This window comes from Chlamydotis macqueenii, chromosome 2 (assembly GCF_036417535.1).
Source record: "Chlamydotis macqueenii isolate bChlMac1 chromosome 2, bChlMac1.mat, whole genome shotgun sequence".
NCBI classification, from domain to species: domain Eukaryota; kingdom Metazoa; phylum Chordata; class Aves; order Otidiformes; family Otididae; genus Chlamydotis; species Chlamydotis macqueenii.
This window is the reverse complement of record NC_141557.1, coordinates 140,161,619-140,187,568: the sequence shown is the minus strand read 5'-3', so window position 1 is coordinate 140,187,568 and position 25,950 is coordinate 140,161,619. Positions and strand designations below refer to the sequence as shown.

The 25,950-nt window shown below is 42.9% G+C and overlaps 1 protein-coding gene across 1 annotated transcript in view; it reads right to left on the bottom strand.

Annotated features, from left to right (window-relative positions):
- The window catches only part of LAPTM4B (lysosomal protein transmembrane 4 beta), a 62,949-nt gene that overhangs the window by 15,504 nt on the left and 21,495 nt on the right, over positions 1-25,950 (bottom strand). Inside the window, exons 3-6 of the mRNA XM_086742493.1 lie at positions 22,286-22,359; positions 21,524-21,646; positions 12,729-12,827; positions 5,604-5,699 (exon numbers count right to left, since the gene is read on the bottom strand). Coding sequence (XP_086598619.1) covers positions 5,604-5,699; positions 12,729-12,827; positions 21,524-21,646; positions 22,286-22,359 — 392 coding nt within the window. The remainder of the gene's footprint in view (positions 1-5,603; positions 5,700-12,728; positions 12,828-21,523; positions 21,647-22,285; positions 22,360-25,950) is intronic.

Sequence of the window (25,950 nt, the reverse complement as noted above, 5' to 3'; positions counted from 1 at the left end):
GAGCGATTTTGTAAAGTACGTAAGGATGTAAATCCCACTTTGAAGAGAGATTTACGGCTTTACATTTTATCCCCACTGGCAGCATGACCGGAGATGAAACTTCCATTGATTGGCTTCAGTGAGAGTTAAAAATAAACAAAATTAAATCCCTTGGCTGTCAAAGAGCACAAAGGAGCTGTTCCTGCTCCAGAGAACAAAATGTCTAACTTTGGGTTATCTTCTGCACTTGTACACTGGCAACTTTTCCAAATTGGATGAACATTTACATGATACTACTGTCACAGTTTAAATTAATGTAGAAAATTAATCTTCATCCATGGTCCCTTTGAAGCAGTTGGCAGGAAAAAGCAATTTCAGATTGGGAAAGTGGAAAAAGTAATCTTCAGGTTACTATGGTTCACTGCGGGGGAGCCACCTTCCTGCCATGCCAAAATCTACAACTACCTCAAGAAACTGTGAGGAGAGAAGTATTTGACAAACATTTAGAGGAGGCAAATGATACCATATCCCCAAGTGACTCTGCTGTGACTAAGGTACACAGCTGGATACCCAGGTCCTGGCATTACAAGCCCCTGGAGCATAAAAGGGTCATGTCTTCTCACCAGCTGGGGTCCAGGGCATTCCCCTGCCCAACACCAACTGGTCCCCTCACCCCATAATGCTGTCTGTTCATGGAGCCAAGCCGGGTACATTCATGTGGTGTCAAACTTTGATCAAGGGACACAGAAGGAGGACTTCTCGCCTAATAAGAGCAGCATTAATATCCCGTTCACAGCCTGCAGGATGGGGAGGATGTCTGTTTGTTCCAGATGGGCCACTTGCAAAAACGATGGCTTAAACCACTTACACTGAGTGACAAAAATCAAATTATCTGGTAGCCGATAACTGTAGCTATCAGGTTAGTTACAGTTCAGATCTGTGAGCACTATTTATAAGAACCAGTTTGACTGAGGGGAGCTAACTGGAAATTTCTGTGCTGGGAATTCCCCCCCCCAGATCAGTCGACACTTAAGTTGTTCTCGTGGCTTTTAGTGGTATGAAAATTAGACAGTTAGTAGGAAGGCAGAGAGATAGCTGAATATTTTTTAAAGTATTACTGAATTGGTGGCTGGTAACAGAGAGGTCTGTAGAGAGGATCTCACAAGGAGTGCGAGAGAAGGTATGACAGATGCAGGAGAGTGCCAGTGACCAGCGTTGGCAGAGCAGTCCTGTATGAGGACAGAAAACACAAAAGCTCATCTTCTGGAAGGACATATCAGTAGATTTTCACCATGCAATCAACTGAGAAGAGAGATGAATACTGCTGTTGACACCTCTACACTCTCAACAGGAAATTACAGAGTCATGAGGGACTTACTTCAGATAGAAATGGGGGAAACTAATTGTGAGACCCACCAAGAACTTCCTGAATGCAGAAAGCCAGGGACAAGTAGGTAGGCCTGCACCGCTGTGCTTAAAGAGTTATCCCTTCTCCTAATCAAATCTGCATGTGATGTGTAAGTGTGCTTGCACACCTTGCCAGTGGTAAATTAAGAAATGTAGTAAACCAGAAGATAATCTGGTTATTATTTTCAGAACAACTTTCTGGACTGGAGAACCAATTATACACAATCGCAGCTTCGTACTCTTTTCAACCAAATCCTAGTGCTCTATATTAACGAAGTTTCCTTCTTTCCTAAAAAAGAGACCTGTAATTTAAACATCTCAGAAGGGTGCACAGCTGCTGCAGCCAGCAAGTAACTGTGGACCCTTCCTATCTCTCGTGCCACAGTATCCCAGCTAGTCAGGATTTGATTGTTCTTCTTGAGAAAAGCTTAGTCATTAATGTCATATTTCCATTTATATTGAAACTCCTAGATATATTTTTCAAGGGTTCTGAGCAGGTAAAACAGGCAACTCCTAGTTCAAAAGTTACAAGAGGGAAAATAATGATCTTTATGAAGGTATAAGTAAATTTGTTTTTATCTGGCAATGAAAGATCCAATAATTTGATATTGCCAAGATGTTAACAAACAAATAACTAGTGTAGTTGACATGTCTTCTCTTACAACAGACATAGGTCTCCCTTCAAAAAATGGCACATAACAATCATCAAGTAATCATAACAAGAATGCAATTGTTTATGGCTATTTAATTGTCTGTAATGAGAGCTATTAGAGGACAGGGGTTTACCTATTTCTTTTCCATTTTCAGTACAAATCTTACGGGTATGTAGAATTTTCAATTCAAGGATTAATTTGTTGATGATTTGCTGTTGAAGGCAGAGATTACTTTTTTCCCCTGAGGGCAAATTATAATAGAAATAAGGTATACATTTCATTTTTAAGATATTTTTCAAAGACAGATCTCCCAAAAAATTGTTAGACACAGTAATAAGATGTTTGTAGCAATACATTTCTTAGCTTCATTGAAAATATTTATGTAATTGCAGAAAGATTTTGAATTTCTAATCGTCCCAATTCATCAACTGGATCGTTTAAGTTTGGCAGTAAACTAACCCACACCCATATCTAAACTCCATACTAAATGTTTTTCATAATACAGTGTCTAGCACTTGCAAACTTATTAACTTTAAAAAAAAAATCCTGTGTATAGAGTGTAGATGAAATACATAATTACTATGCAGTACAAGGGATATTACCAGGTAGCAGCGGGGATTTCTGGATCCAGATTTCTCTGGATTTTGGAAGTGTTGGAGTTTATTTAAAACTTCTCACTCTAAATTGTAGCTATTATGCCCAGTCCCATATTTAAGCTTAGTTTTTCACTTTCATTTGTACAGATTGGTATTATTTCAGCTAATGCTGCTGCTAAGTATAGATAAAAAAACCATCCCTGAAGATGAGATACGACCTGCAGCTCTGTTGGAATTCAGGTAGCAGGTTTAGTTCTAAAAATGACACATCTCTTTCAAACCAGAGGGCAGAGATTGACCCATATTTTTAAAGAAACTTGTAGTTTATAATTTAAAGGCATGTTGAGGTGAAGAAGCCCTGCCGAAATGAGTTTCCCAGCATCAATAAGAATAAAAAAAATATCATTTTAATGCAAAAGTACACTCGAGTATTGGGGGGATATTATAGAGTTCAACAGACAGCAGTGACCTATCACAGCATTTCAAAATTTCAGGAGGTTTCTTCAAGAGTCCTGAACTCTCAAAGGTCCTTAGCACTCAAACTTCAAAGCCCTATTCTTCCACACTTCATCTTGAAACAATTTTTATCCAATTGTATTGAATTTATTTTTTTCCACTCATGTGGACAGGGGTTTTTACTAATGTCTCTCAATATAGACATAGAAAAAAAAAATCTTTTTGAGTCTGTGATTTGAGGGGGTGAAGGGAGGGAAGAACAATCTTCTGATTCACAGTGGAGAATGATGAAGATTCAACCCCACAAACTCTGTTGTTCCTTGCTGAAGCTCAGCAAGGAAAGGGGCTGGTCAGGAGCACATCAGCTCCTCCATCATATCACTGAGTGCACTGCATTGGTGGATGTCCATGGAGCTTGTCAGGGAAGGATGTGCAAGAAATGGAGACCGACTGTGTCACCTAGGGATGAAGGAACTCATCCTGATTGAAGAGAAGGAGCTAAACATGGGTTTGAATGAAGCTTGCCTCCACCTCAAATAAATAATTCAAAATCCAGGCTGTTAGTGACTCTCTCTCCTCCTGCCTCTCTGGCTGGGCCTGAGAAACTCTTCCCCAGTAGCATTGCTCCTGAGCCTTTCTGTACTCCTGAACAGGAATTTTGGGGTGAATTCTTCTGGTTAGCTGATGAATTCCAGACAGCTTTTTCTATAGGACCTGATCTAACGTCGTCTCACTGAACTTAGAAAGAATGAACAACAAATGCATCATACCTGAAAGCAAGAGATTCTGACCGTATTCAAATTAAGGAGATGTAAATATTGAAGAAATATAAAGAAGAAGAGTCCACTGATCAGGGCGCTAGCTAGGAACGCACAGCCTGTCTCAAAACTTGCCTCTGCCGTAGCTGTCTTAAGATCAAGATAAGCAAAGTTAAATTAAACTCTTGGTGCAAGAATATGTCATCTGTAAATGGGATAAAAGGACTTACTTTTCTCACAGAAACACTTAAAAGTGCTTTAAAGATAAGGAGGCAGATCAGAGCACTTTGGTAATTACTAAACACAAAAGTACCAAGAGGAGTTTTGGTAACCAGGCATCTTGGAAAACCAGTGTCTTTTGCTCTGTGAAGGCAGCAGTGGAGCAGCTGGCTTTAATGGCGCTTTTAAAAACCGTTGGTAAGTTTATTTTCCCAGATAATTGAGCTGACACTCTCCCACCACCAAGCCTGCCAGTTCTGTGGGTTGTAGTTAGCAATGTTTGAAGCTGAGTTACAACTACCCACAGGCTGAAAAAAAAGATTTATCAAAATTATTGTACATAAAACTTCTGCTTGTACTCAAAGTAGATTCTAGTAAAGAAAGTCGTAATGCTTCTTAGCTTTCAATAAACCCATATTTTTATACTTAAATATCCTGGTTGCCAGTTCTGATCGTAGTCCGTAAAACCTCTTATGCTTTTCTTAAAGCTCTGAGTATTGAAGACAAATAACTATGCAAGAGTTACAACTTTCATGTGAAAGCAGTAATAATTTTCTAAGCCCTTGTGGCTGCACAGGAATCACTCATTCCAGTGGTTTAAAGTTGATGGTCTAATACCTCAGCATGTGGAGACCACCCATGGTTAGGAAAACCTGAGGAGGGCAATCCTGAAATTTTAAGCAGGTGATCCAAAGGACAAACAAAGTTCATGCTGCTCTCATTCTATTATGTAAATGATGTAAAGACCCTCATTAGATAATCCAGTGGAGTCACCCCAGGGACTGATTTGGCACAGTGCCCTCAGTGTGCAGTTTGGGTGGAACTGTGCAGCTCCACGGAGATACCACTACAAACAGAACTAGCTATTTCCAGGGTCTCTTTCTTCTTGTGCTTTCTGCAACAAGCAAGGCATTGATTAGCATGTCCTGCACATATGCATGTCAGCTCTAAACTACTACAAAGTGAACTGACACCTTCCATTCTTTGAGGTTAAAATCTGTTTATTCATTTCTTTAATGTTGATCTTCGTTTCATTCTATCTCCTTACTATACAAAACCCATCATGTGCTGGGAGATGAATCACTGAACTTTTGTTGCCTTTTAGCTCCTCTCTGTGAGTGTGTAAAGCACTACATGGTGTCCTAAATCATAGTTTCTGTAGCTAAGTCCACATTTCACAGCAGGTGTAGACCATTACATCCCTGGATCCTAATCAGTCCCCCCACTCTGAAGATCATCACACAGCTGGAGAGCTCAGAATTGGGAGTCATTCCTGGGGCCAGGAGCTAAGCTGCAGTTTATGCTTAACATAGATTCTTTAACAGATTATCTGCATAAAATAAAACCAGTATTTTAGCAGTAGATGTGATTTGTAACCATAGCACACCAGTCTGTTGAATCTCAAGTCTAAACATAACCAACAGATGAGACTCTCAAAGGAATTAAGACAGTTAACTGAGGAGTCAGAAAACAATATAAAATAAAGGTATTAAATGCACAATATTGGTCAAATGTTTGCGATCTAACATCCTTACCGCAGTGTCATTGGTGGTAATGTATACCAACACATCCGAATTGTTTCTGCCATTAATGTATCGATAACAGTTCCACACGCAGCTTATCAAGTAACCCTGCAAAAAAAAAAAAAGGGATTTATTATTCTGTGCAGAAATTAAACCATATACATTTTTCTGTTAGAGCTTTTCTATTCTTATATAAATAAGAATATAAGCCTGATACAATCATGGGACAGTCATTTTGCTGGTTGCAGTGACTTTAAGTATGCATAGGACTCATACTGATAGAGTTGGGGTTGTTTACTCCTGAGAAGAGAAGGCTCCAGAGGACCTTACTGTGGCCTTTCAACATAAGAAAGATGGAGAGGGACTTTCCACCAAGGCCTGTAGTGGCAGGACAAGGGGCAACAATTTTAAACTGAAAGAGGACAGATTTAGATCAGACATAAGGAAGAAACTTTTTACAGTGATGGTGGTGAGACAGAGGAATATGTTGCCCAGAGAAACTGTGGACGCCCCATGCCTGGAACTGTTCAAGGTCAGGTTGGATGGGGCTTTGAGCGACCTGTTCTAGTGAAAGATGTCCCTGCCCATGGCAGGGAGTCTGGACTAGATGAGCTTTAAAGGTCCCTTCCAACACAAACCATTCTGTGATTATATGGTTCTGCGATTATGGGTACTTGTGTTGCACTATAAGCCATTCTATCTAGGCAGAGATACTGCAATTTAGGCCTATCTGACTGAAGTTTACTATTCGAGATATTTAATATTACAGCATACTTAATGTAGACTAATTGTTTTGAAAATAAACTTTCTTTGGGCCTGAACGCAGGTAAAGGAACATAATTTTGTGTATATAATGTCCATTTTACTTAAAAGAGCAGGTCACATATGCTGGCTTTTCTGACCTTTTAATTGTTATTATAAATACTTCTTTTTTTTTTTCATTGTAAAGAAAAAAAAACCTGTTATGGCAGCAAAAAATCCTACAGCAGGTTCATAAACTTCACGGGTTTTGTTCTTGGATCTGGATAGGGCTGCTGCCTGGCAAACAACTACTTGTCTCCACTTTTCTTTGAACTGATTGGGCGAAGTGCTTACATCTATCATCTCCTTCCCCAGCAGGAGAGATTTCAGTTTGGCATGCAGAGATGAACAACATGACTGGAAGGAAGACAGGAGGCAGTAACACACGTGGAGGAGCAGGAGTCAGATCCTCAGCATGCCAGGGACAAGGCTGGTGGGAGTAAGCACTTCCCTCTGGAGCTTTCTGCTTCCCACATAGTCACACTCATGACAGTGACGAGGAGAACAGTGTGTTTTGATAGTGCATAACTTACGTTTTTACTTAGTAGGTTCTGCATATCAATTCTTTCACAAACCTAGCACGTGCAAATTAAACTGCCAGCGCTGATTGGATTTGCATGTGTGTCTCACTCTGAGTGAGTCATATTTTTGTGACTCATTTGCACTGATGACATTCCAAAAGCCTCTTATCCTTTTGAGCTGCCCTGTGCTTCCTCCCTCTCCAGAGCTCTCACACGAGCTGTGGTTTTTCGGGATGCCACACGACTGGCTGATGGCTTGCTCGCAGATCAGGAAGGGTTTTTTTCCACCAGGGCCGAGCTGGCTGAAATTCAGCAAGTTTGCTTCCTCTTCTTTACGGCATCTTACAGACCCTGGATGACTTGGAAGTGTCGCAGATTTTGACAATATTTTCAGCCATCAAATGGGGAGAGCAAAAGCCTTCTGGAGTGAGCTGAGTCCTGAGGGAAGGTAAGACTGACTCTATAGCCCAAGCTGTGGGCTATGCAAACCTGCCCCAGGCTACTGAAACAAGTGGTGTAAAGGCATATATGTGGAGAACTGCATCTTTTCCAGAAGTAAATAACAATGCCACTATTGCTAATTATAAACAGCAATAAGTAGTTCAGTAGCTTTCAATGCTCAGATACTATGTGCTGAGAAAGGCGTAAGAGCTAGCACAGAACAGAAACTGAATACAGGACACTTCTGTGGGGACACAGCCTGTCTTTACAGGAAATCCTTTACCTTAAGCCTACCTATTTGCAGACCAATTTCTTTACTCCTGTTAAAATCCAAACAGAGGGAAGCCCCATTTCAGACAATACAGTCTTATGTGGGAGAAGCCACTGGCAGATTTATTGTTGACTGCTCCCATTCCGTTACATGTGGTGAATAAAATGCATTTAACCCCACAACGAACCCCTACAGCTCTTCCAGCTCTGAGCCCTAGCTCTGATCAGCCCAGGTCCTGCACGCACGGGCTGTTTCTCAGTGGGTGAGGTCCAGTCCAGCCCTTGAATTAAAGAGGTCATCAGGCAGCACGCACCAAGTAATTGGCCCTGAGACACTGACCCACATACGGCTGGGAGTGGTGGCGGCTTGGAGCGTGTCCTCATCCAAGCACTTTGGACGTGTGCTGCTGGCCTGTGGATTGTGAGTCATGGAAACTCGTTTTCATCAGCCTGCAACGGCTTCTTTAAACTTCTTCCTAATCACTGTTTTCTACTGATGCTGTTGCACCATTAAATGGGATAGCTGATTCAATTCCCTTTTTTTTTTTTTTTCCTGAAAAACTTGGCTGAAGTTCCAAATACTGCTTTAAAATGTGTGGCTGGACACACAGTATATAAATATATTGATTTTTCTCTCAAGAGACAAATGTTCACATTTGGAACAGGCCCTACATAAAAGGCATTAAGTCACTTCAGCCTAATCCACCCTTAGTGGTATTCCCACATACCACTGCCCAGGCTGCTGACAGACACATTTTGGGGGGAGCAGCCCCAGTAGCCACCACGTGAAAGGACGGGTGCACAAGAAGAGCTGCGGGTAGAAACAGGCACAGTGCCTACTTCAACCAGCTTTCAATGTTGGGAAATGACTTGAGCCCCTGAGGAACTGAAACCCACAAAACTTTATAACCCTGCTTCTTGCCACTGTTACTGCATATGCACTTGTTAAGCTGTGTAACAACAGTAACGTACTGCACGTCTTCTGCTCATCAGACACATGCCCAACCAGCTGACTGACCGGCATGTTTGTGGAAATTAAGAGATTTCTATATTCTGCCATTTCTTGTAAAGCAGCAAGGAAAAGTCTGTGCCGATCTGGGTCACAGCAGCCCTCTGGGCACCTCCCTCACTGGCAGCGAGCGCAGGGTGAACGCCACAGACCCAACAGAACTCCCTCGGGTTAGGAGCCGTCCGCACTGAGTCCTGTTTTGTTCTCCAGCTGTTTTGAATTTTTTATTTACAGAGCTGGGCTGGTCTTCAGTAACTGGTGAAAATGAGATAGAGATTTCTACACAAACTGAAATTTATATGAAGATTTCAGAGGGATGCTAATGGCAGACCAGCTGGCCATGTACATTTCACATGTCAGTGCTGCAAGAAGGAGAAACAATGGGTTGCTGTGCTGATGAAATCTGCAATTAAATCCATCTTCTCAGCACACTAGAATGTGTATCTTGTGAGTATAAAAAGGCTGTACAAGAACCACTCTTTATAACTCCAAAGAAATCCTGTTGATTGAAAAGAATTAATGATGTCAAACCAAACCACTGGCCTGCAACACTTCAAATGGCACCTTATACAGGCCAGGACATCATCTGTATAGGAGATGCTTCTCCTGTAAGTACTCTGCCATCAGCAAGCCCAGTGCTGGGACCCGTCCCAGGCTTTCATGGAGCAGGTGGCAACCTCGTGGCTCTGTGCTGGCTGCTCCTGGGAGTGGGTGTCAGATCTGGGCTGCTGGGGATGCATTCATGGTCCTGACTGCTGCTGCATCGCCCCTGAGGGAAGGTAACAGATGCTGGGGTGATGTGATGCAGGTCAGGGTCAGCCCTGCATCCCCCTGGACAGAGACACAAAATCTCTCAGAGTGATAAAACTTCTCTCAGGGTTGTAAAACTTCATTCTGCATTACCCTTTCCCAACTGTTGAGGCCGTCAGGACATGCAGAGTGGTCTCATCCCCAGGCTCAACACCCTGTACATGCAGGTTATGGGCATATTACAGAGACCGGGGTCAATATTCAGTTTGCTGAAGACCAGCCTGCTCACTGAACTGGAATACCTTTCAGCGCCTGACTTTCAGCTACCTCTCCCTACTCCTTTTCCAGAAAAAGAAATGTCAAAAAAGAAGAGGAGGCCATACTCTGCAGCTTCAGAGTGCTCAGGGCAGCCTGGGGGAAGGGTTTATTCTGGTTGTATTTGTGCTCACCGGAGCCCAGCTCATTTGGGCCTGGGTCGCTTCACCCATGGTGGGGAGGCGGAGGTGGAAGCCTCAACTGTTCTGTTCCAGCTGCTGGGGCCGGCCAGAGGAAATAGAGGCCCCGTTCTCCAAACCAGCTGCAGAGGTGGGCATGATTCAAAAGCCACTGTGTTGGCTCTGTGCCATTTGAAGTCCTGCATACATGTATATAAATAGCTTTATGCTGCTGAATGTCCTTCTCAGCCAGATAGGAAGCACCTACATTTCATGGTACATAACTCTGGTTCAGTTTCTAGACAAACACAGTAAGTGATATAACACGTTTTGCCCTACTGTGAAAAAGATTCTGTGTGAAGCCACCTGAAAAATCCATTAGCTGCTTCAGATCCAAGTAAATCCTGAGGACTGAAAAGACAAGTGCTTGTGTGTGGTTAGCTGACTCACTTTCTTACCACCCTCTCTTGTCCCCCTTCGCTTTTCGCAATCCTATGACTGCAAAGCACAAACCCACCATCTGATACTGCTATATCTTGGTTTCTGCTTAATACTGTGTTCCTTTGCATGTAGCTTCACCCAAACCAAAAGTGTCACGATGCCAAATGTTTCTGAGGAATGGTGTGATTCTGTTTCATACTTCCCACCAGCTGAATGCAGCTTTTCCTACTGTGCCTTTTCCTAGGTTACAATGTTTTGGTTTCTCTCCCTATTTCTAGTCAAATTCCAGAGGGAGAGGGAGCTCAAGCATATTTTTATGCGTAGTACCTTTTCAGTCTCAGTGTATAAAAGTGGTGCCATCTGTTAAGTCTATCAGTGATAAAGTGTGATACATCTGATAGTGTCCAGCTTTCTTTTCATGGAGCAGATTCCATAAATCTGCATAGTGACTCTTCTGGAAACACAAGCACTTCAAGTGAAAATGCTAACTGGAATTTAGCATGTGTTTCTGTGTGAGTCATATTTTTTGTGACTCATTTGCACGATAATATGTTGCTAGAATGAGGATTATATGAGCCACAAATACTCTTGAAAAAAACATATGTCAGTCACTTTAAAACAAAATGAGTCTTTTGCACTATTAAGTTCTTAGGTTTCTTTTTTCTATAGTAAGTATTTTTGCTATTCCAATTTTAGTTGCATTTCTTTTATAAGCTTGAGATTTCTTTGCCATACTTAGTTAATGAAATACCAGACTCACCTGGGATAAAAATGAGCTAATGCTTGCGTCTGAGAAATTTAAAGAGCACATCCCTTGTGGCACCTGTCAGATGTACGTATTTATTACATTCATACATGTTTCTTAAAGGTGCAAACAAATCAATGGTGTGGCTGTGAACATATAAAGACAGAAGGCTAAATTGTATTTCTAAATCACAGAAGAAAAGCTAATATAATTTCCAACAGTGCCTTAAAATATCCTATCTATTTTTTTTTCTCAGTTTTGAAGTAGCTTCAATAATCTAGTCAACCTCTTTTTTTCACAATAACTTTCCCTCTTCATGTTGTCAAATGTGTTGCCTGGAAGTAACACCCCTGTGTCACTCTGGCTTTGTGGGACTTCTCTAACCTAACGTGTTAATTGCTCTGCAGAGAAAGAGCAAGAACTATTCTGAAAAAAAACCCAACATGAGAAATACAAGAACAGCAGCACTGTGCTGTGAGAAACTTTCAGAAGGGTACAAGAAGAGGGTAGATATGCCAGCACACTTTCCAAGAGGTCCAAGGCTCAGAGGACGAGTTGAGCCACAGGTGGTTATTTTTTCACAGGTGGTTTGTCTGATCTTATTCTGAGCTCCTTTTGGATTTCTACCCTGCACAGCAGGTGAGGGTCAACCTCGCTGGACCACGAACCTGGGTGCGAGCGTTTCATATGAGCCCCTTCTGGCTGCGCTGGGCGATGCCACATCTCCCCTTCAGCTGGTACCTGCCACCTCCAGCCCTCTCACTGCTCCCTGTGCCCTTTTCATGCCTGGTGTAACCATCCTTTATGTTTTCCCTCCCAGGAGGGATTGTTTGCCTGCTCTACAACATCCTTTTTGAGATGGCAGCAGAAGTGAATGCATGCTTCCAGAGGCGGTAGGCATCAAAACTGGCAAAGAAATGTAGATTTCTGTTTTTTCTATTCTTTTCTTAATATTCTTAGCATTTGATTTACTTGTTTGATCAGAACTGAGCAGTAAGCTAATATTTTTGCACAACTACAAGATCCCTTTTTCAGGTGGTCACACTTAGCTCAGAGCCCATAGCCGTGTCTGTGAAACAGGATTGTATTTCCTCTGTGCGCACCACTTAGAATTTATCATTGCTGAGCTTCTCTGCCATTTCATTGCTTAGTCACTTAGTGCCATGAGATCCTTCTGCAAAGCTTTCTTGGATGATTGTTTTCTCTATTTTGAATTACATTGCAAAAAAAAATGTTGTCGTGAGATGTCATTCCCTTTCCCAGATCTTTTTTGAATGTTCTGAACAGTATGGGTCTCACTGACTGATAATTTATCCTTATTCTCCATTTCCTAGCTGCAGTCTGTGAGATGACCTTTTCTCTTGTCCCTACACAGTTCAGGGTGTTTTTTAAAGCCTTTCCTGAGAGGCTCTGCCAAACACCTTTTGAAAAACCAAGTCTGTACCAACAGTCTCTCTCTTGTTCACTGTATGACCTGCTCCTTCAAAGGATTTATGTGTCATGAGCTCCTCTTACAAGCATCGTGCGTCCCCATTGTGGCCTGTAGGTTCATGTGTTTACGAGATTTTCTGGGGTTTTTTTTCCATAATGTCTATCACTTTGCTTTATATAGCGGTCAGGCTGCCCGGTCTGTAGTTTCCTACATCTCTTCTAAAGCCAGGCCTTCCAGCAAGAGATGTTCCACGCATAACCAGAAGTAGACTCTATACACAGTAATGCACTTACCTTAAAAGCCAAAATGATGCTTATGAAAAGGAGGATAATCACAACCAGACACGTAGGGTTCACAGACATGATCTCTTCCTTGTAGGGAAAATTGGTGGGCTGCATAAGCAAAAATAAGCAAAACACTGAGTTAATCTCACGAGCCATTTAAGAGCCACTCAGTTCGTGCGCTCTATAATTAACAGCTTACAAAACTTGCTGTTATCTATTAAATCACAAGCTCTCTGCACCAATAACCAGTTTTGGTAAGTTTGGCTGGAACAAGTGTTGCAAAGACTCAGCTGCCAAATGTTCTTTGAAGGGCTGAGGGGTTTGCTTCTTGCTTTGTATGTGGTGCGGGCTGCCTTTTCCTCTGTGCACACTGGGCTTGTATCTGACACAAACCAGCAAAGGACAGCTATCTGGGAACTTTGCAGCAGGAAATCTGCCATTGTGGGCAACGGCAGGCCAGTTCTGTACTTACTAACTGATAGTTCTCTTATAGTGGCACTGGTTGCCAAAGACCAGTGGCAGCTTCTTCCAGAAAGTCAAAGCAGGAAAAGCTGGACAGCACAATCCTTTCACCTAAATATTTCACCAAAAGACATAGTGTCTATTCTGCTTAAAATTATTTTGGTTAAATTTGGAGTACTTCTCCAGGAGCACTTGTTAGTGCTGCTGTCTGAGTGCATGCCCTGTGGAGGCACGGGTTCTACAGGGGGGCAATGATGTGATTTCAAATCGAAATGTGCTCCAGGTCCTTCTGTTATCTCATACATGAAATGGAGGTGACAAAATTAATCTTCCTACTTAGCGTAACCTCTAGTGATTTACAATTGTGCTCCTTTAGGAGCACTGGCTGAAAAACAACCTCTAAAAATGTTTTATTGTGTTACTGCTTAAAGAAAACACACCCTTTAAAATGAATGTTCCAAATCGTTTCGAAATATTGCAAGGCACAAGTTCCTGTTTCAGTTAAAATAAACCATTGTTCACAGACAGAGCTGTTCTCCGCAGAAGATAGCGCCGCTGCAACAGTAGCTTATTATAACTGAATGCATTAGCTCCTTCCACACACAGCCCCTTTTTCCTTACAGGTCTAATTACTTAACCAGGCCAGCTCTGCACCCTTGTCAGGACAATTAACTAGACCGAGCTATAACTATATTCTTGGTTATGATTGTATAAATCCAGAGTAACCCCTTAATACCCCTTACACCACAACTCAGCCCAGTGCATCAGGAAATTCTCTTTTTTCTGGACAGCTGCTAGTGAGAATAGCTCTTTATTTAGCGCTTCCATGAACTGTTCGGAGTAGTTAACATCAACAGCAGCTGTAACCGTTTGCAGATAAATGTTACATAAGCACGTTTTCCGCTTCTTGACAGCAATGTTTCTGTTCCTGTACTGAATTTCATGGCTCAAGTTTTTATCACATTATCTTCTTTCTCCAGGTACAGCTTTTGTAGGAAATTGGCTTGCTATAATTCAATGTTACTTCTTTTTTTTTTTCACAGAAGGTTATTGCTAAATATAGTGGATGCGGTCACCTACAGACCAAGAAAGCAAGAGTACATGCCAAGAAAACATGCACTGAAAAGTAAACATAAACCTTATATGCAGAGAATGTAAGTATTAATGCCACAGTCTGCCCTCCTGCTTGCAGAAGGGAGGCCATGCACGTGGTTAAAAAGTCCACTCAGTCAGGGACAGTTACAGTAAAACCACCCCAAAACAATTTCTTTTAGCACTGGACTACCATTAAAAAAGTAGTCAAACTAGTTTGTGAATGTAATAAAAAACTCCTAGTGATACTTTGGTCCTCCTATGCTCTGGTTTTTGGGGACCAGTCACTAGTCAAAGAGTAGATGACTGCATGCTGAGGTCTTGGCTGTAGCCTAATGGCCTGCTTCCAGACGTCAACTCAACTGAGATTTCCATGGGGGCAAGAGGAGGGTGGGAAAATGACCAAGAAAGTTCCCGCTACCTTGAAAAGCAGGAACATCTGCTGGAGCCATGACCCCTGGCCAAGTCTGGGAACAGCACATGCCGCAGAGCAGTGCCAGGCCCTCTATTACATCAGCATGTTTCAGGTGAAAGCAAGCTAGGAGACCACATGAGGAGCAAATGCTGTGGTTTGTCCCCTTCAGGCTTAGCTTTCTGAGTCTCTGTCCTGAAGAGATGTGAGATGCAAGCAAGCCCCAGCAAGGAGGCAAGTCCTGCACCCATGCAGTGGTCACCCCACCCACAGGTGCCCAGGAGATTTTGGTGCGGGGCGTGAAAACTGAAGCCAGTCCCAGCTTGCTGTGTGGAAGAGAAAGGTTTTGGGGCTCCGATGAATAGCCCAGGGGCATCACGCCAGCATGGAAGAAATTCTCTTTGTTAACCGGGGCTGGTGGCACCTAACAACAAGAAGACATTTAATGCTGGCTTGCCCAGGCTAGCCTACAAATGGTCTCATCTTGACTCACAACTACAAACCCCTTCAATTAAGAAATTTATAACACCTGCAGCTTTTGGCAAAGAAGCAGTAAAGATGCTGGGAAGCATCTCAGCTGGCTCCAGGCTCACCTGGTGCAGGCACCATCATGGAGCTGGTGCCGTCAGGAGGCCCTTGGGATCCCATGGCAGCAGCTGGTCACAAAATCTCATTCATGTCCAGGGAAAATGGGTACCAACAGTGGTTTTGGCGAATCAAATACCCATTGCCCTCCACCGACTGCAGTGATAAGCTGAAACACTGATGTGGGAAGAAAATTCTGCTCCTGTGCTGGGGATTTGCTCTCCTGTGGGGAGACCAGTAGCTGAAATCCTGATGCCAGGTAGGCCCCAGGCACTGGGCTCAGTGCTGCAACTTCTGGGAAAAACTCAGTGTCAAATGTTGTGCAAGGTTTGATGAAGCTGAGGTGGCTTATGACTGAGGTGGCGATATGGCTGGGGGGGGAAATCAAGCCCGTCACTGGAAATACAGGAGCGATTTTGCATTTTGATGAAATTTTCTGTACAAACAAGAGGTAGTTTTAGTGGTGTGGCACCAGCATGCTGAAGTCATAACTGAAGTGTAATTTTTAACCTTGTCATGGACACAAAGAGGGCTGCATACATAATAATATAGCTGGTAAATTGTCAATTAAAAAATACTATTTATGCATAGAAAAGCTCTCTTAGGCACTAAAAAAGAGTCTAAAACTTGCATTGAAAGTGTATTTCTACTGCATCAACACTGTACAAATGCACAAGAAGAATAAAAAGTCCAAGGCTGAAACCATTTCTTATTCCCTCAGCCTGCTTGCTTAACCTTTCATGTTTTCCTTTCCCTTGGACCACAAAAAAAAATCCACTTTAAAAGATGGTGTACGTTCTTATTCAGCAGTTACAATCTTCAGAGTATCAGAATCTTAAAAAATTGAAAGAAAACAGTAATGTGTCTGTAGAATTTTTAAAGCTCTGCTATGAAGTTAGTAGTACTTCTTCTTTGGAATTATAAAATGGCATTAAAAATCTCAGAAAGGATATTCCTTTTTTAAGCTTTAGTTTATAGTTTCCTTAGGTTTAATCTTTTTTATGTTCTCTAGATGTTTCCTCTAGGATTTAGAAGCATGCCTGATACCACCTGAATTGTTAGACAGCAGCATTGTAGGCAGTCCTTTAGTAAAACTATTTAGTATACTTTGAAATTTTCTTTAGATGAACTGTATTAGCCCTGTACTTTAATAAAAAACAACTTTGCATAACTCAGTTGCCGATTAGCCTGTTCTCTCTGCTTCGATTCATTTTGTATACTGTTGTTGGATGACAGGAGATGAAGTGTTTCAATTGAAGCCTTTAGAAAGCCTATGTATCAAAGATTTAGTAGGGCTAAAGAAAATAAATGTGCTTTAGGTCAAACTGCTTTAGACCACTACTGCTCCAAGAACCAAAAGAATTTTTATTTTACTCATGCATGTGAAGGTTTTTGTTTTTCTATTAACACTGATAATCAGAATCATAGAATGGTTTGGGTTGGAAGGGACCTTCAAAGGCCATCTAGACCAACCCCCCTGCAAGGAGCAGAGACATCTTCGACTAGATCAGGTTGCTCAGAGCCTCATTCAACCTGGCCTTGAAGTGATGACCAAGATGTCCAACATAACTCTTAGAAAGTTTTATCACATGTGATTGCCATACATTTCAAATGTCAGATTTGTAACATCTACTTATTTTACATGACCCTTCAAGCTGAGATGCTTTTGCAATCTATGGGAATTAAGTGGCACACCTGTGTGCAACCGGGTATTAAAAGGCAACAAAAAGTTTCCAAAGACACTTGCACCTCTGAAAGAAGCAGCCAGTATAGGCTGACATTACCAAATAGCCTGTGAACACAATGTTCTGTATTTTCCAGTTGCAACATTTTCAGCTAGGGCTCTGCCTAGCCTAATGATAAGTACTCATTTATCATCTTGCTAAAAGTACACTGAGGGCTTCAGAGTAGCTTGCAACTCATCACAGACAGTGAAATCTGACAGACCTGCACCAAAGTGAATAAATAATATAGTTCTAGTTAGCAGCATAGGGAAGTAGAAATAGTTCAAAACATACGGTTTTCACCTTAGAGCAATAAAAAAAAATTCTTCTGAGACTGCCAAATATATTCCATCACATAATGCATACCTTCTTCCAGATATTCAATAACGGATTTGAAAAACTATTGGGATTTTTCATTTCCCTTATGGAGCTGTGCTCCCTAAAATATCAGTCCCCAAATTCAAAGTAGCTTTAGAGGACCAAAAACTGTAAGAATGCCAGGAAGAAACACAATCCCCTCCTATGCTTTCTGCCTACCTTGGCAGACGTCTGCAAAGGGGGTGAGGACAAGATGACTCTCGGGCTTATTTATAAATTGTCAGGAGGGATCACACCCAACCAGCATGACTCAGGTCTCACCTGAAGAGACAAGGTTATTAACTGCATTCTTGTTCTAAATGCGATATTTGAGATGGCAAATCTATCTACCGTGAATATTATTAAAAGGTAGGGAAACAAGTCCATGGGTACAAGCCTGTTTAACAAAATTTGAGCACTAGCACTGCATTGATGGCATTATTGTCAAAAATTTGAAAAGCTTGTTTTTAGTTTCATCTCGTTGTCTGCCTGAGTATCTGATACCAGGGGATGTGATCTTCACCTCTCCCTTTCGCTTTTGCTCCCTCAGACAGTGTGTTTGCTCTGAACTAAATGTAACGATCTTTTGCCAGCTGATGTGGCCCTTCCAGGTAAGGGTCTGAGGGATTCCTGCTGAGCCACTTGTGCTTGGGACCACAGCTAAGACACAGGAGGCATAAACAGCTTCAAAGCAGATACAGAACAGCTTCAAAACAGCTTCAAAACTTTGTTGAACAGGTGACATTAGCTGTACAAAATTCACCACAGCTCTTGGTAGTTTTTTTCATCACTGATGTCCACTGTGAGTGATAAAATAGAATTGTCTCCTTCTTTCTAAATGAACTTAACTTGGACTAGTGTTTAGCTACTCGTTATCATTATGCCTCTCATGTAATTTAAACAGCCTGTCAATACCTCATTATTCCGCATATGAAAAATCCAGCCGCATCACCTCTTGGTCTCCTTTCTTGGTAAGCTAAGCAGGAAAAGCTGATTGTCTCTCATCATCCTACAAAGTATCCAGCTTTCATATAGTTTTGGGAGGAACTTTTCTGCATGTTCTCTGACTTTTAAGCATTCTTCTTTACAACCAGACACCACAAACAGACAGATGAAACCTATGTCACCAACTGAGAAAGGAAGTCTCCTCTCCAGTACTATTCATTGCTGGGATTTTTGTCCAGAAATCCCCTGAGGAGTTTTTGCAAACAGCAAAAAAATTTAGGGACTTTTGTTTCGGCACTTAGTTCCCTAGACTGCTTTCAGGGTCACTGCATCCCAGGCACAACTGCCATACTGTATGCTCATCTGTATTCATATTTTTATATTTCTTTGCATTTAGCAATGTAGCACACGTTAATGACTGAGCTCAGGTTCTCAGTCAGTCTAGCTCACTCTGATTAATGGCTCAATCATTATTATTATTTACTACTTCATTAATCTCTGCCAGCCACAGGTTTTATTAGAAGTGTTTTTGCTGGGAAAAGTCACAAGTACTGCCTCTGGGAAATGCAGAGATGTGCTCACTTTGGGCAATGCAGGGATAGGGACTTCCAGAGGCTGACACAGAACAGCTAAATTATGCTTCTGCTCACAACCTCCTGCTAGAGGACTTGATCCCTCTAGACAGCGAGCCTGAGGAAGCTCTCCCAAGGCTGACGTTAGCCTTTGGGAAGAGCCTTTTGGGTACCAAGGCTATTAATGGAAGTTAGGAAGAGCATGAAATCTACTGCTGATTCCTGGAGACCTTTCTCTACCCAAAATAGAAACTCATAGGCAGATAGTCGGCTTGACCACGACCCTTTGCAGCCTGCCAACTGACCTCTCCTAATCCATTTGATACATCCTTTATCGATCTAGTGCTTTATTGTTGCTCTGAGCATCATGCTGCAAAGTCAAATGCCTTACGAAAGTCTATAATGCTCCTACCCATCTTTATTGACAAAGCCAGTAATCTTGTCAGTGAAAGAAAATGAGTGTGCTTGCAGGACTGATTTTCCATGAAACCATGCTGGCAATCATTAATCATACTCCTCTGGTCTAATCCTTTATCAATGGACTCTCCTCTCAGCCCTTCTGTTATTATTCTGCTTGGTAGCAATGTCAGGCTAATCAGCCTATAATTATCCTGGAAATCCCCTTTGCCCTTTTGAGCACTGACAGTTTAGCACTCCTGAAGTCTTGCAGCATTTTATTACCGGTCCAGAAAATTATTTACAGCAGCAAGGCAAAGATGTGCAGCCAGAGATTTTAATGCTCCAGAGCAGCAACGCAGCTCACAAAGTGCTCTGCTGCACCGTTCCCAGCACCTTCCAAGGCCTGCTCCTTGTATTTCTGCTATGGAGGGGCGTCTTATTTTTTTTATGTGCAGGAACAACAGTGATGTTTTAGCAGACGTTTTGAGAGAATCAGCTGCTCTTTGCTCTTCCAGTGAGCTGTCTCCAGATGTGACACCAGGCTTTCAGCAGAAGAGCAGGAGATTTTTGGTGCCTAGTACCCAGCCTGCTCCTGTCCCCCTCACATTCTCATACAGTGACCAAGGCAGAGTAAAACCTGGTTACAACTCATGCTCTGGGAAGGAAGGGGCAGTTCCTGTGGCCACATAGATGCTTGTGCAGCCACAAGAGCGAGGCTGGCACCCATGTGGAAGCCAGGGACTGCAGACGAAGCATGGGCAGGAGGGCTCCAGCCAGCGGCAGAGCCAGCTTGAAGCACTCATCAAGCTATGCCCTTAATTTGCTCTTTCCCTCTAGTATCTCTGAGAACCTTTTGAATTATTCCTCAGCTTCCCTTTCAGTGTACCATTATCTGTGAATGCAGGCGGGTGTTAAATAAGGTGAAGGATAGCCGGCCCCTGATGCATCCCAGCTCCCGCTGGCTTGACACATTGCCTCTTCCTGCAGATTTGTGTGGCTACTTATCTGCCTGCTGTTTCTCATTACCTGTTATTTATATTGCCCTAGCTAGTTATCCATCCACATAACAAAGTTCACTGCCAAGCTAATCTGTATTCAGGCTCTCTAGGCAGATTTTCAGAGACAGAAGCAGCATTAGCTTCTCCAGAGCTCCGCAACTCTACTTGAACCTTGTCAGATATGGCCAAGATCCTGTGATGACTTAGAGGTCGGTGGGCTCTTGTCTTTGCTGCAGGTGGTTGCAGTCACACCCTGTAAGCTTGCACAATACTGGCTATGGATGTTTGGCCAAAGTAGAACATGGCAAGAAGGCAGCCTCTAATTGTCCCTAAGACAGAATCATAGAATCATTGAATAGTTTGGGTTGGAAGGGTCCTTTAAAGGTCACCTAGTCCAAGCCCCCTGCAAGAAGCAGGGACATCTCCAACCAGATCAGGTTGCTCAGAGCCCCATCCAACCTGGCCTTGAGTGTTTCCAGGGCTGGAGCATCAACCACCTCTCTGGGCAACCTGTCCCAGTGTTCCACCACCCTCATTGTAAAAAAATTTTTCCTTATGTCCAGTCTGAATCTGCTTCCTTCCATTTTAAAACCATTACCCCTTGTCCCAGCACAACAGACCCCACTAAAGAGCTTCTCTTTCTTATAAGCCCCCTTTAGGTACTGGAAGGCCGCAATAAGGTCTCCCCAGAGCCTCCTCTTCTCCAGCCTGAACAGCCCCAACTCTCTCAGCCTGTTCTCATAGGAGAGGTGCTCCAGTCCTCTCATCATCTTTGTGGCCTCCTCTGCACTCAGTCCCACAGATCAATAATATTTTCTAGCAAAAACAAACCTACATTGAATCAGACTCCTGCCTAATGAAATCTGTGTTAAAGTCATCAAATAAAATAAAAGGAGTAACAAAACATCCTTAAAATAGCACCAGAAATAAGCCACTGGATGTGAACACAATAACTCTGAATCCAAAAGCAACTGCTTATTATCTATGTCTTGCAACATGAGTCTCATTCTAAATGAAGTGGTGCTGAGAGCTTCCCCAACATTACAAAACTCCAGAGCTCCACACAAATATTGTAATAAGTTGGGAAGGTAACCTTGCAAGGATGTTGAATACAGACTAGCAAGGACTGAGAGGACTTTTCAAGGACTGCATGAGAAGTCAATAGGAAACCATTGGCTAGATATACAAGACAAACTGCACCTTGCACAGGTTTTTTCTCTCAAAGCCCCCAAAGGTTTGTGAACACCGAGTAACTTACCAGCTGGCGGAGATAGTCCTGAATTGAGCTGGGATAGACGAGTACACTGATGGCAACCAATGTGTTGAGAGCAAAGTCAAAGATCTGGTAACAGAAGAAAGGGATGATCCAAGCTGCATGTTGCTAAAAAGGAAATTAGATAAACACTCATCAGCCACAAGTTGAAATAGGAGGATATATGTCTTTCTGCACTAAAATCTAAGGAATATTTGACAAAATGCATTACATTTCATGAAGCTGTAAGAGAAAAGAACTTGTTAAATGGACTGAAAGAAATACGACATTCAGACAAAAGGGTTGGCCAAGTCAGCTTGGCTGTTGAACTGCTGTAATATTTGTGGTGTAAGTCCCACAACTCATTATACTAGGATGTTTAGAAACCATAGGACACTTTTTCCCCCTAATTAATAGGATTAATATTGGACAAACCACAGTCTTGGGAGGTGATTGGGAAAAAATTCTCTTAACTTTGGTAGGCACAAGATTCGGTTCTCTGAATTCACAGTTTGCCCAGAGCTTACTCAAATTTGAAACTGCAGACAGTGAACACAACTGGGCAATCTTCCTGCCTGCAGCATGTGGCCCTGGAATATCACCGGTCTAAGCAATCAGTTCTGCTGGCTCTTTGACTGTTTTTTTCCCCTCCCAGTTTTCAGCTAAACAACTAAACAAGAGATTGTTAGAAAGCAATTTTCTTAATTTTGTTTCTACAGAGTTGCATGGTTTACTTGATTCATGTCTTTACTGAATATAATGAATTACCTTATATGCGCCATATGTGGCCATTGCACAGATCAGAATCATAAGAAGAGAAATTGCTGTGGCAATGCACATATCTGGAAGAGAAACACATCAAGATGATTGCAGATAAATTCAGAGCTTGGTTCAGTTATTTTACCATCTACCTCCTGTAGTGCATCTCAAAGGGCAGGGTGGGAAGTGGGGTGGAGACAGGAGCAGGTGCATCATTCAGCCATTGCTGAAGGAAATCTCTGGCTCTTGTGGGAAACCTCCTAAATATGAGAAACACAGACAATGATTATGCTGCAGAAGCTCCTGCATCCTCTACAAGGCTGTGGAGATGCCATGAATGTTTTAATTTTTCTGAAGATTTTCAAAAATCAGGAGCAGACTTGACTAGAGGACTATTTTACCAGTGAAGATGACTTTTGTAGTCAGACAGTGTCTGCTTTTCTGCATTACAGATTGTTTTTGCACTATTAGCTTCTTTATACCATCGCTCACATGTCTCTAAAAACTTTGGAAAAGGATAAATTACATTTTAAAACCAAAATTGGCAGGTAGAGGCACCTTAGCACAGAAATAACATCTTGGAAATTTTCATTTCAACCAAGAATACTACAGAGATATGCAGTTTATTAATGAAGATGTATAACTGTCAGGAAAGGTGAAGTACTAAAGGAAGCAAAATATTCTTTAAGGTTTTGATTGGAGTTATTACAGGACTCCTGTTTTTTTCTTCTATTGCTGTTCAGCTTCCAATTAACTTTTCATTAGATTTAAGAAGTTCTTAAGCCACGAACAGCTGGAAGGAGATCCTGGGGGGTTTGGGGGAAAATCACGTTTGGTCTTTTCCTATATACCTCCCTTGATATCACTGTAGGACATAGTGAGGATCCAGAAGTGTATTTTTGAACCTGACCTTATAGTGAGTTTGGGAGTGCGACTGAACATTGCAACTACTTTTCCAAGGCTAAGCCAGTGCACAAAGAGCAGAGAGGACGTGAGGTATACAGGATCTGACTTTAGAGATCCCATCTCTCTCAGTACCTGTGAGGTACCTGCTGTTCACAGCGCTGTCACCAGGTGCATTTAAACTATCTGCCTTGATGAAACATGTGGTGGATCTGAGACGTGCAAATACTTGATGGTGTTCAGCCTGTTTACTACCCATCATTGCCTGACTTTGGAGGCATTCAATGTGTGAAGATGCTTCCACTTGATCACAGAGTTGCCACAACATCTAAATCCCGCACATGATGAGAAACATCCCATAGCACGGGACAGTCCCTCCACCTCCCTGGCTGCATCAAAATGAGGTTCTGGGTAGGTGCCCTGGAGCCTGCATCAAAGTCCCTGAAAGGTCCTGATCTGGTGGCTGTGGGCAGGTCTCACCTACCATCACCAGGCAGCAGTGCACGTTCACCTGGGTCATCGCTGAAGAGGAAGGACAGACCAAGTCTTGTCTGTCATTTTTTCCAGCATACCAGTATGATCATCCATGTAGAAGACAAAGGACCCAATCCTTGATCCTCCTCGACATAAGAGAATCCAAACCTTGCACCAGTGCAGAGCTCCTGCCAGTGCTAATCCAGATTTCTGCTGGCCCTCGATGCAGAGAGGAACCTAAGACTTGTGAAGCTGGCGGAAAAATAAACAAAAGGAGAGTGTCGCTGGCTGGTGAGGGCATCTCCAGAGGGTGCTTATGTACATTAGGCTACAAGCTCCTTGGGTACCATACCTACCAATGGCAGGAGTAAGGATTTAGAACTCTAAGTCTTCCCCTTTCTAGGACAGTACCTGTGTCCTGAGTTTCAGGACTCTTGTTCTCTCACTCTTGCCCCCAAATTTTGTCCCTGTGACTGCATAGGGACTCAAATGCAACAGAAGAGGTCCTATGGCAGGCTACTTCCTAATTTAATGGATGGGGGCCCTTCCCTGGGCACTTGGAGGAGCACATTTAAACCACTGTAGTCTGATGAGGGCCTGGAGTCCAGATGTCCTTAATCACAGCACAAATGCTTGAATTATTGTCTTACTGTCAAAATAAGCAAGTCCCACACAGGAGAGGCACCAGCACTCTGTGCTGATGTTAGCTGCACCCCTGCACTCACTGCTTTCTACTCGGTGGTTGTACACAGCTCGGCTTGTGGCCACTTGGAAATGCCATCAGGAGGCATAATTCAGGAGGTATGACATCCCACTGCATCCCAAATTGCTCTTCATCCCAAATTGCTCTTCAGAGGCACCTCCTTGAACATTTTGACTGTGCAGCAAACCTAGGCATCCAGTGTAGATGTCTGAGCTGCATTGCCATGACCAGTCTCCAGCTTTCTAGGAGCTGTAAGGCTGTGCTGTACCTGTTAGAGCTGATCTGAATTCCACATTCAAGAGCAAGAAGCACCCACAAAATAAACCCATGCTGATATGAGGCACTGGAGCCTCTTCAGACACTCTTATTTGTGTGGTAGTTTACTCTGGCTGCCCACATACATCCTGTGAAATCAAAATGATTTTGAATAGACTGGGTGAGATCGAGGTGATGAAAGAAAAGGAGAGAAATGGAAATGCCTGCCGGTAGCCACTAACCTCCATTGAACCTCTTGAAAAAGATCAATATTTTAATTTTAACCATCAATTTGAAGGCACTGCTTGTGTATTTATTCTGTCCGTTCTTAATCCCAGTCACCTACTCACTGTGTCCAAGCGGAAGCTGCTGTCATTGCCGTTTGCAGCAGATACAGCAGTCAAAGGGCTCGCTTTGCTCATGACCACGGCAGTTCTGGTTCAGAGCCAGAGCCTAGCACACTACAATAATCTTGATATTGAAGCTCTGGTCTGACATGCTCGTGCTCCCTGTCTCCGGTGTCTCTCTAGCTGTGCTCCACTGTGCCAAGTCCTAGTTGGCTCAAGCTGGTTCTTTCTCATTTAAGGCTTCGTTGGGTTTTTTGAGCTGTGTCGGCTTCAATTCATGAGAATGAAATTAGATATGTAGCACATTAAATGAGAAGCTAACAGGGGTGTGTGAATTATTTTCCTGCCATGCTGTACTTTCTGTGGCATTCACAACTAGAAGGGCTGTACTTCAACCACTCCAGTGGTTACAACAGCCTATTGTCCTAGACAGCTTTTTGAGTTTTCTGCTTGGGTTTAAAGAAACAGTTGTATTTTTTTCCTCTTATGCGTTGCAGTGAGATCCTACCTTCCTGCCTGTGATGACTTCTGCTTCCTGCTTTGGGGAGAAAATGCTACTGGGGCTGGGTAAAGCTCCTGCCATGGGGTACTAGTGTGCACAGCAAGCTCCACAGCTGGCGCTGCCTCGAACCATCTTATGAGCATTTCCTTCCCTTCCTCTCTCTTCTCTCAGGGGAGGCTGGTGGTGGGTGCTGTGGGGACAGGGAGGAGCAGCCAGCAAGGCCAATCCCTGAGCCAGGACCTGTGTGGAGTGATGGAGACCTCAAATCCTCCAGCTCATCAGTTGCCCCAGCCCTGGAGTTAATTGCTGGCTCACAGTTCTGACAGCAGGGACCCAAAAGCTGCTATCAGCAGCCTGCAATCCTCAGGTCATTTTGCCCACCCTCCTAGCCTTATTTATCCAGTAGCCTGGCCTCCTTGCTGCCAGCTAAGGATTACCGCCTCAGTCTCTCCTCCAAGCTGCTTGTGCAAGCTCAGTGCTGCTGCCAGCT